This window comes from Mustelus asterias, chromosome 2, assembly GCF_964213995.1.
Source record: "Mustelus asterias chromosome 2, sMusAst1.hap1.1, whole genome shotgun sequence".
Taxonomy (NCBI): domain Eukaryota; kingdom Metazoa; phylum Chordata; class Chondrichthyes; order Carcharhiniformes; family Triakidae; genus Mustelus; species Mustelus asterias.
In genome coordinates, this window is record NC_135802.1 from 78,659,755 (window position 1) to 78,670,321 (window position 10,567).

Here is a 10,567-nt window from a genome sequence, read left to right on the forward strand (position 1 = left end):
CTAGTCTCCCAATGACTGACCTGATAGATCAGAGTCATGGGTACTAATCTCTACAAAAAGCAAAGTACTGCAAATGCTAGAAATCTGAAATAATTAGAGGAGAGGCTGGAAATATTCAGTGAATTTGGCAGCAGAGAAAAAGAGAGTTAAGGCTGTGACCACTCATCAGAACTTTCATCACTGCTTCATTGTAATATTCTATAACTATCTTCCTGAAACATTTGTCCATTACATTTGAAACTTTAATGGCAGTGTAAACAGTGGGGTGCATCTCTCCAAAACATTCTCATTCAGACAACGGCATTGTGGAATGATTACAACATAGAACAGGGCCATTCAGCCCATTGTCTCACCCTCACTTTCTCCCCATACACTGGCATTTTTTTCCCTCCTACAAATGTAAATATACTTTTAACACAGTCCAGAGAAGCCCCGTAGCCTCCCATCCATTGACTCTGTCAACACTTCCTGCTGCCTTGGGAAAGTAGCCAGCATAATCAAGGACCCCACGCACCCCGGACATTTTCTCTTCCACCTTCTTCCATCGGGAAAAAGATACAAAAGTCAGATCACGTACCAACCAACTCTAGATCAGCTTATTCCCTGCTGCCATCAGTCTTTTGAATGGACCTACCAAATATTAAGCCGATCTTTCTCTACACCCTAGCTGGGTGGCACGGTAGCACTGTGGTTAGCACTGCTGCCTCACAGCTCCAGGGACCTGGTTCGACTCCTGGCTTGGGTCACTGTCTGTGTGGAGTTTGCACATTCTCCTCGTGTCTGCGTGGGTTTCCTCCGGGTGCTCCGGTTTCCTCCCACAGTCCAAAGATGGTTGATTGGCTATGCTAAAATTGCCCTTAGTGTCCCGGGATGCGTAGATTAGAGGGATTAGTGGGTAAATATGTAGGGATATGGGGGTAGGGCCTGGGTGGTATTGTGGTCGGTGCAGACTCGACGGGCCGAATGGCCTCTTTCTGTGCTGTAGGGTTTCTAAGTTTCTAGCTACGACGATAACACTACATTCTGCACCTTCTCCTTTCCTTCTCCCCATCTGTACTCTATGAACGGTATGTTTTGAGTGTACAGTGCACAAGAAACAATACATTTCACTATATGCCAGTTATATGTGACAATAATAAATCAAATAGGGCCAACGTGATGACGTTGGCTGAAGCGGCTGGTCGTGAGCTCTGGGATCTGTAGTTTTAGCTGTAAAAATGATGCCGGGGTTGGGGATCATGACAGAGGCTGAGTTGCTCTGCAAGCGCCGGCTGGTCCCCGGGGGAGGGGCGCGAGCGGCGCTGCATTTGGAACGCGGCTGCTGCCCGGGGAGAGGCGCGAGCGGCGCTGCATTTGGAAGGCGGTGCCTGGCGGCCGGTCCGGTTCCCGCCAGCAGCGTCACATTTGGAACGCGGTGCCGGCCACCACAAGGTTCTCTCTCTCTCTCTCCCAGAATGCCGGCGCGCGCCCAGCACCGCCCCCCTTGCAGGCTCACTGATGTCGTGGCGCTCGCAAGGAAGTCAGGGACCAGAGTTCAACAGACAAGAGGGTTCCTGGTTCCACTACTCGTACACCCAAGAGTGATATCGTCACAAGAGGGCAAAACCTAAGACCAGACTGCCGGAGAAATGAGACGTGCGGGGCTGGGTAAGACCAGAATGCCAAGCATTTAAAAAAAAATCAAATTTAAATGGTGTTTGCAGACGGTACACATTTTATGCAGCACAGGGTCCCAGGCCACCAGTCAACTGATAGTAGCAGCATTATTGATCTATCATACAGTCCTCCTGTTTAAATCTCTGACATAATGAAATGCATTCGATTAGATTTGTAAGACGTTACCTTGTAGAATGGGAGGAGCCGCTATGTAAAGCCATAGTTCCAAACCGCATCGCTGCTGAACAACACAGTTGCAACTGGGGGCTTGGGCTTGTTTATGAATGAGGATGCTACATATGGAATTCAAGATATCTATTAGCATTTGGAAGGAGCTACATAACTGAACAATTGCATAGATTGCTGCATTTCAACCTTTTGGGGTTGTACATGTCTTGTAGAAAAATGCCCCAACAAATGACCCAGAAATAGGAAATAAAATGGATGCTAAATCCGAGAGATGTTCGAAGGTGGCGATCAGCAAGTTTATTAACTGTGTTGGTTTTAAGGATGATCTCAAAGGAAAATGATGAGTTGAAGCATGCTTGTAGGGCCGAGGTATCTGAAGACACTTTCACTGTTGGGTGACGGTATGTACAAGAGGCCAGAGTTGGAAGAATTAATGTTGTAGGGAATGTTGAGGAGATTATGGAAACACGGATTTAAATACAGGAATGAGAATATTAAGGTTGGGGTTTGTCTGGGGCCATGAACCTGTGTGTACTAGTAAGCAAGAATGACAGATGAGTGGGACCTGATAATGGATAGACTACTGGAAGGCAGATTTTGGATGAGCTGAAAATGATGGAGCATTGGAGATGCCAAATCAGCCAATAGAACATTGGAATAGTCTACAGCAGACAAACATATGAATATTGGTTTCAGCAACATTGCTGCAAAGGAGGCATTAGGTGGTCCTTATAATGGAAAAGATAGGGTTTAGATGCTCAATTCAGAATTAAATGAGTTTCTGAGTTTATGAACAGCTTATCAAAGAGGGGGATGGAATTTGTGACAGGGTTTAATGTTGGCTTCAGTCTTGCCAATGTTGCACTGGATTTAATTGCCAATAATCCAAGAATTACATGTTGGACAAGCAGTTGATAGCACATGAGTTGAGGGGCTGAAAGAGATAATGGAGAGATAGAGTTGATATCAAATTGTCCAGAAAACAATTTTCATTGTTTTTAATTACTAAATACAAAACTGATTTTGTGATAGGAGGGAAGATCAGTATAACATACCTGAAAATAATCTGGCAATGCGGAACGTCTTAGTTATTTCATTATTGTAAATTATTTAAATTAGAATGATTCTGAATTTTTATATTGCGAAGAGCGCAGGAAGGAATGCCAAGAACGGTAACAGGCATAGTGCAAAATGAGGAGACAACCTGGTGAAGCTACAACACACGATTACATGATTAGGGGTGGCACAGTGGTTAGCACTGCCGCCTCACAGCTCCAGGGACCCAAGTTCAATTACAGCCTTGGATGACAGTGTGGAGTTTGCACATTCTCCCCGTGTCTGTGTGAGTTTCCTCTGGGTACTCTGGTTTCCTCACGCAGTCCAAAGATGTGCAGGTTAGGTTGATTGACCATGCCAAATTGCTCCTTAATGTCGCAGGATGTGTGGTTTAGGGGGATTAATGGGGTTACAAGGTTAGGATTTGGTGGGATGCTCTGTTGGAGAGTTGGTGCAGACTCGATGGGCCAAATGGTCTGCTTCTGCACTGTAGGGATTCTAAGTTTGAAATTCTACTTGCATACAAAACAATGGCTAGATAGAGATAAGCAATCCCACAACCAATTTGTGCTGTACTGTTCTTTAGTGGTGGAAGCAGATTCTATAACAACGTTTAAGAGGCATCTGGATAGATACATGAATATCCACTACTGGATGGAGATATCCACTCTATCTGACGAAGGAGCAGCGCTACGAAAGCTAATGGCATTTGCTACCAAATAAACCTGTTGGACTTTAACCTGGTGTTAAAACTCTTACTGTAGATTCATGAATAGGCAGGGAATAGAGGGATATGGGCCACATAGAGGCAAAGAAACATTAGTTTAGAGAGGCATCTGTGTCGGCACAGACTTGGTGGGCTGAAAGGCCTGTTCCTGTGCTGTACTGTTCTTTGTTCTTTTGGATCAGAGCTCAGCTCTGTAGGCCTCCAACATCCAGTAGTGGACAATTAAACAACTAACTGGAGGAGGAGGTTCCACAAGTATCGCTATACTCAATAATGTGTGAGCTCAGCACATCAGTGCAAAAGATAAGGCACTTGCAAAAATTTTCAACCAGAATTGCTGAGTGGTTGATCCATTTCGGCCTCCTCCTGAGGTCCCCAGCATTACAGACACCAACCTTCAGATAATTCAATTCCAGCCACGTGATATCAAGAAATAGCAGTGGATACTACAAAGGCAATAGGCCCTGACAACATTCTGGCAATAGAACTGAAAACTTGTGCCCTCGCCAAGCTGCTCCAGTACAGCTACAACGCTGGCATCTACCCAGCAAAATGGAAAATTGCCCAGCCATGTCCTGTGCACAAGATACAGGGCAAATCCAACCCAGGTAATTACCACCCCACCAGTCTATTTGCAATCAGCAAAGTGATGGACGGTGTTGGTGACAATGCTATCAAGCAGCGCTTACACAGTAATAACCTGCTCACTGATGCTCATTTTGACTTCTGCCAGGTGCAACTCAACTCTTGACCTCATGACAACCTTGGTCGAAATATAGATGAAAGAGCTGAAATACAGAGTTAGGATGAGACTGACTGTCCTTGACATCAAGGCAACATTTGACTGAATGTCTCATCAAGGAGCTCGAGCAAAACTGGAATCAATGGGAATCAGGGGGCAAACTCTGTACTGGTTGGAATCATACCTAGCACAGAAGAAGATCATTGTGGTTATTGGAAGTCAATCATCTCAACCCCAGGACATCACTGCAGAAGTTCCTCAGGGTAGTGTCCTAGGCGCAATCATCCTCAGCTGTTTTATCCTCGGCTGCTTTAGCAATGACCTTCTCTCCATCGTAAGGTGAAAAGTGGGGATGTTCGCTGATAGCACCATTTGCAAAACTCCTCGGGTAACAAAGCCATCCGTGCCCATATGTAGCAAGATCGATTCAACATTCAGGCTTGGGCTGATAAGTGGTAGGTAACATTCACACCATAATTGCCTGGCAATGACCATCTCCAAAAGGATAGAATCCAACCATCACCCCTTTCACATTCAATGGCATTCTCGTTGCTGAATTCCCCCATTGTTCCCCCTGGTGGTTATCATTGACCAGAAACGGAACTAGACCAGCCACAAAAATACAGTGGCTACAAGAGCAGGTCAGAGGCTGGGAATTCTGTAATGAGTAATGGCCTCCTGACTCCCCAAAGCCTGTCCAACATCTACAAGGCACAAGTCAGGAGAGTAATGCAATACTCTCCACTTGCCTGGATGAGTGCAGCTCCAGCAACACTCAAGAAGCTCAACACCATCCAGCTCAAAGCAGCCTGCTTAGTTAGAACCCCATTCACAAACACTCACTCCTTCCACAGCAGCGTGTACCATATACAAAATAAACTGCAGCAATTCACCAAGGCTCCTTCAACACACCTTCCAAACCAACAATCTCTACCACCTAGAGGGACAAGGGCAGCAGGCGCATGGTAACACCACCATCTGTAAATTTCCAGGCTAGCCATGCACCATCCTATCTTGGAAATATATCGCTGTTCCTTCACCCCCCCCCCTCCCAAACTAACAGCACTATGGGTGTACCTGCATCATATGGACTGCAGCTGTTCAAGAAGGCAACTCACCACCACCTTCTCGAAGGCCGTTAGGAACAGGCAGTAAAAATCGACCTCGCCAGCAATATTCACATCTCAAGAATAAATTAAATACTTCTGTTACACAAAATCAACATTCTTGTGTTTAGGAATCATTTTTTATCCTTTAAGGATAAATATCAGTGTTTTATCTCTACACAATTAATTCTTTCATTTCTCACCCACTCCCCAGGGGAAGGAGCTCCCGCCTACACTGGAAGTGGTTACAGCGTGTATGAAGAGGAAAATGATAAATTAACTGAGGGCCTTCGAGAAAAAGTGACAGCGTTAAAATCAGTACGTTCCAAAACTTGCAAACAATTAAAGTTTTTTAAATGAACTGACAGTAGTTTTTATAAAGTGCATTTGTTCATTTTCATTGTATGTAATATTATTTATTATATATTTCCCAGCATTAATTTATTGGGTACTGAAGGTGTGTTAATGCAAAATGACCATGAATACATTCCGCTTCTGTTATAAAATCAGAAAATGCAGGTCTGACAGCATCAGTGGAGAGAAACAGAGTCAATGCTTCGTGTTCGATGAATCATCGAACAGAAAAGAACTGTTAATTCAGAGTTGCTAATTTAAATTGAATTGAAATAGTGGGAAACAAACTCTATTCAAGTTACTTAATTCAAACTTCTGGATGTTTCTTAGCAGCATATGAACTTCAATTAACAGTAAACTGTACTTTAACTTTATTGTGAAAAAAAATTCAGTGGGCTCCAATTATTATTTCAATACCGCTATCGCACTTTTGTTTCTCAGTCATGAGAGATGAATTGTGATTGAATTGCTCTCTTCAAACTGAGACAACAGAAGGCTGTATCATTGGAGCATAAATCAACATTTTAAAAACTCTTAGAAGAGCTCAAAGAATGTTTTTGAGCTATTTGAGCAATTGTTTTCTTGGGAACATAGCAGGAGTAGGCCATTCAGCCCATTGAGCCTGCTCTGCCATTCAATACAATTGTACCTGAACATCCACTTCAATACTATCTTCCCACACTGTCCCCTTTCCCCTTCATGTCACTGGTATTTAGAAATCTGTCTGCTTCAAACATACACAATGTGTATGGTTTTTGTTGGAGAATCAAACTCTTTTAGATGCTGTCCCCAGCAATGGAGTAAGATTTCTGTGGCATTTGTAACAAAATCATCAACTTGAATACAACAAATTTGTGATTTTGGCTACTAATTGTGAACTGAGAAATCTTCTCTTGCAGTGTCTTAACTTAATCTTAGTGAATATATCATCAAGATAAGGTAGTCACCAATAAATCCAACAGGGAACTCGGAAGGAACTTCTTTACCCAAAGGGTGATGAGAATGTGCATCTCTGGGAGTGATTGAAAAATGAATAATATAGATGCGTTTTCAGGGAAGTTAGACAAGTATGTGTGGGAGAACGGAATAGATAGTTACAATGGTTGAATCCAATATGGCAAGATGGGAGATTGCTTGAGTGGAGTATAAATACCAGCAGGGACTGGTTGCTCCAAATGGTCTGTTTATGCACCGTACATCCATTGCAATCCTGTACAAAGTATCCTCTGCTATGATTTTTGTTTTCTATTTCCTTTACTTGATACTAACCTTGATTCAAGATTTACCGGTAGAAGTTAATAATGAATTATCATCTTAGAAAAAAGTTCAGTCTCTGCTTGCAGTTGTATTATGGTTAATGAACTGCACTGTTTGTAATTTATATTTATACCTCCACAGGTGCACATAGCTTTACTGTGTTTGAACTGTGCGATATAATTCAAATAATAATGAACAATGAAGTTGTCCAATTGTTACTCCTCCTGTAGTCCATGATTTTGACTTTTCCTTTCCCACTCACTGGATCAGGAGATGGAAATTGTGTTTACATTAGCAGAGAAAAGACAAAATCCTCATTTGGAGGGGAGAGTGAATAACTTGAACAGCATTTTCAAGCAAAAATGTTTCCATATCTATAATATGTTAAAGTCCAGTATGAATTGTTCAAGTCTTTCTGTTCCCAGTGACCACCAGAATCAAATTTGTAAGATATCATGGATGTCCCTACCTGTATTGTCATCTTTGCCATTAAATACATACAAGAAAAATTTCCCAAATATGGCATCAAATGGAAATTGCATCATAACCTTGGCATAAAGTAGAAATAATTTTAACGTGTAATATATGGAAAAACTACCCTATGCTGTTAAACATTTGCTGATTGTTCCCATTCCCTCCCCTCACACAGCTTTCCATTGATATTGGAACTGAAGTTAAATACCATAATAAACTCCTGGATGAAATGGTATGTATTGCATGCTCTCTCAAACTGTCCTTCATGAATGTATCTGGAGTGAATGTACACTCAAAGTTTATTTATTATTGTCACAAGTAAGCTTACTGCAATGAAGTTACTATGAAAATCCCCGAGTCGCCACACTCCGGTGCCTGTTTGGGTACATTGAAGGAGAATTTAGCATGGCCAATGCACCTAACCAGCGCGTCTTTTGGGAAATGTAGCAATTTTTTTCAATAACATGCATTTAGATGCTAAAGCATCCCCAACCACCATGTGTTAAAAATGTACATAATATTCTGTATGCATTAGAATAATGTTTCACTGGTTATTTAACTGCATTTATATGCTGTTTTCACAGGATACAGGATTTGAATCCACAGGTGGACTATTGGGAGCAACCATGGGTAGACTCAAACAATTATCTCGAGGGAGCCAAACAAAATTTTTATGCTACATGATGCTATTTGCATTTTTTGTATTCTTTGTACTTTACTGGGTTATTAAACTGAGGTGAAATAAATTTGTGCCACTCCAATATTTGGATAGAACTCATTACATACAACTGAGAAGTTGAAACAAAAGACATTTTCTGGAATAATTTAAGTATAATTAATCTTAAAAACTTTGAGAATGATGTTGTATTCACATTGTAGACTATAGTTCATGTTCTCGGCCATTCTCACTGGTTGCTAATCAAATCAAATTTTCATATTTATGAGAGAAGGCCAGTAATGGTATAATTCTGACATTGAAAATTAACTTTGGTTATTTTCTTGTAGCAAGTGAACTGCTGTATAATGGTGTTTGTTGTGTAATAGTTTTTATAGATGGTGAGGCATTAACTTAGAAATGACATTTTTCAAAGTGTTAACCAATTAACAGTACAATTTTCTAATTCTAAATTAGTCTAATTAACAATTTTCTAATTTCTGCAAGTTGGATTTAAACAGTTTATGGATGCAGACTGGTACATTAAGCACAACGGTGGGAGATGTGACCATTTCTAAAATGCTGCATGTTACTTTGTCAAAGTCTGGCCAAGTTGCTCTGGAATTGGGAGGGGTGGGGGGGGCGGTGTGGCGGAAGGGGAAGAGCCAACTCATCCCTTGAGACTCTCAGATCTCACTTTTATTGCTTATCCCTTAACTTGAATTCCCATGAGAAGTATTTATACGATATATAAAATGTTTAAATATGCCATTACTACTTATTAATATCTTTGAATCTCACATGCAAGTTTTGATCATTTCTTTTCTTGCCTCTCACAATAGGCTGTGTGATTTTCCAGCCTTGTTTCGAGACAACATTGAAATCCTACTTCACTAACTTCTGTTCCCTAAATGGCCTTTAAACAGAAATGAGACACACGACCTACAGTCAGATCTCTCTATCAGGTGGCTTCCATATATCTTCTGGAGACAGTGTAGCACCAGTTGCTTCTTTTAGCTGGGATCAGCAGCAGAAGCGATGCAAATTGTCGAGACTCCTGAATGCAGTATTAGCTTTCTGTCATAAGATTGGATTTGTAAAAATAAGAGAAATTTCCTTACAGGAATATTGTTATACCTCATTATTGTTTACATTTTTGTAAAACATGCTGCTTTTCTATTTGTGACACCAGTGCTTGGAGGTGTTGAATGAAGTATTAGAAATTCCAAAATGATAATGGGCGGCACGGTAGCACAGTGGTTAGCACTGCTGCTTCACAGCTCCAGGGACCTGGGTTCGATTCCCGGCTTGGGTCACTGTCTGTGTGGAGTTTGCACATTCTCCTCGTGTCTGCGTGGGTTTCCTCCGGGTGCTCCGGTTTCCTCCCACAGTCCAAAGATGTGCAGGTTAGGTTGATTGGTCATGCTAAAAAAATTGCCCTTCGTGTCCTGAGATGTGTAGATTAGAGGGATTAGTGGGTAAACATGTAGGGATATGGGGGTAGAGCCTGGGTGGGATTGTGGTCGGTGCAGACTCGATGGGCTGAATGGCCTCTTTCTGTACTGTGGGGTTTCTATGATTTCTACGATAATGGAAATGAGTAAGTGCAGTCAGAAAGGAGATACAAGGTGCACTTGGATAGGGAGCAGAACTCCTGTGAACATCCTGTGGGTAGTTGGTACCGGAGAGCAGACTGATGGATTGTCCTTTTGGTAACAGAATGATGTTGAAGCCTAAAGAGGACAGCAAGTGAACAGTAGCAAAGACCACTTCTGTTGCTATCCAATTTTAAGGGACTTTTCATGATTTATGCCAGCTCCATTTCTACCAGCTTACCTTTTTAACTAAGTTTAGAATGCTGTGGCAGACCTTGAATTTTAACATTTTGTGGGAAATAGTTTTTAGAATTTCTCACTGATAATTATGAGAGATAAAAAGCAGTTGTGAAAGTTTAAACAATACATATTTAAGTGGAGCTCTTCAAAAGAAGGGGTCCTTAACTTCCAGTCTTATTGATGTGCTTCATTTTAAAATCTGAAGTACTCATTTTTTTCTCTAAGAGATAGACCAAGTCCATTGTAACTTAGATTATCAACATCTGAGGTACGGCTAAAAATAAAGACATGTCAAAGCTTTTCATCTTGCATTCATCAAAACTCTTAGCACGAATGCCAGTATAAGGAGAAAACTGTGAGAAGAGAGTGCTGATTGGTTGGCAAATGGACTCTTACTGGAGGCACTGCCATGGAGAATGCACCAGTTGATGATGACAAATAGTTAACTATCAAGTATTGTTTGAAATTCAAATCGGGCAGTTTGACTCTGGTCAAGGCATTGCCCTGAGGAATGCG

The 10,567-nt window shown here is 41.6% G+C and overlaps 1 protein-coding gene across 1 annotated transcript; it reads left to right on the forward strand.

Moving 5' to 3' along the window:
• The first annotated feature begins 1,330 nt into the window (after positions 1–1,330).
• On the forward strand, positions 1,331–8,951 carry bet1 (Bet1 golgi vesicular membrane trafficking protein). The gene is made up of 4 exons (XM_078237627.1): positions 1,331–1,647; positions 5,691–5,794; positions 7,737–7,793; positions 8,146–8,951. Exons 1-4 carry the CDS (start codon positions 1,629–1,631, stop codon positions 8,299–8,301), a joined length of 336 nt encoding a protein of 111 aa, XP_078093753.1. The 5' UTR covers positions 1,331–1,628; the 3' UTR covers positions 8,302–8,951.
• The last annotated feature ends 1,616 nt before the right edge of the window (positions 8,952–10,567 follow it).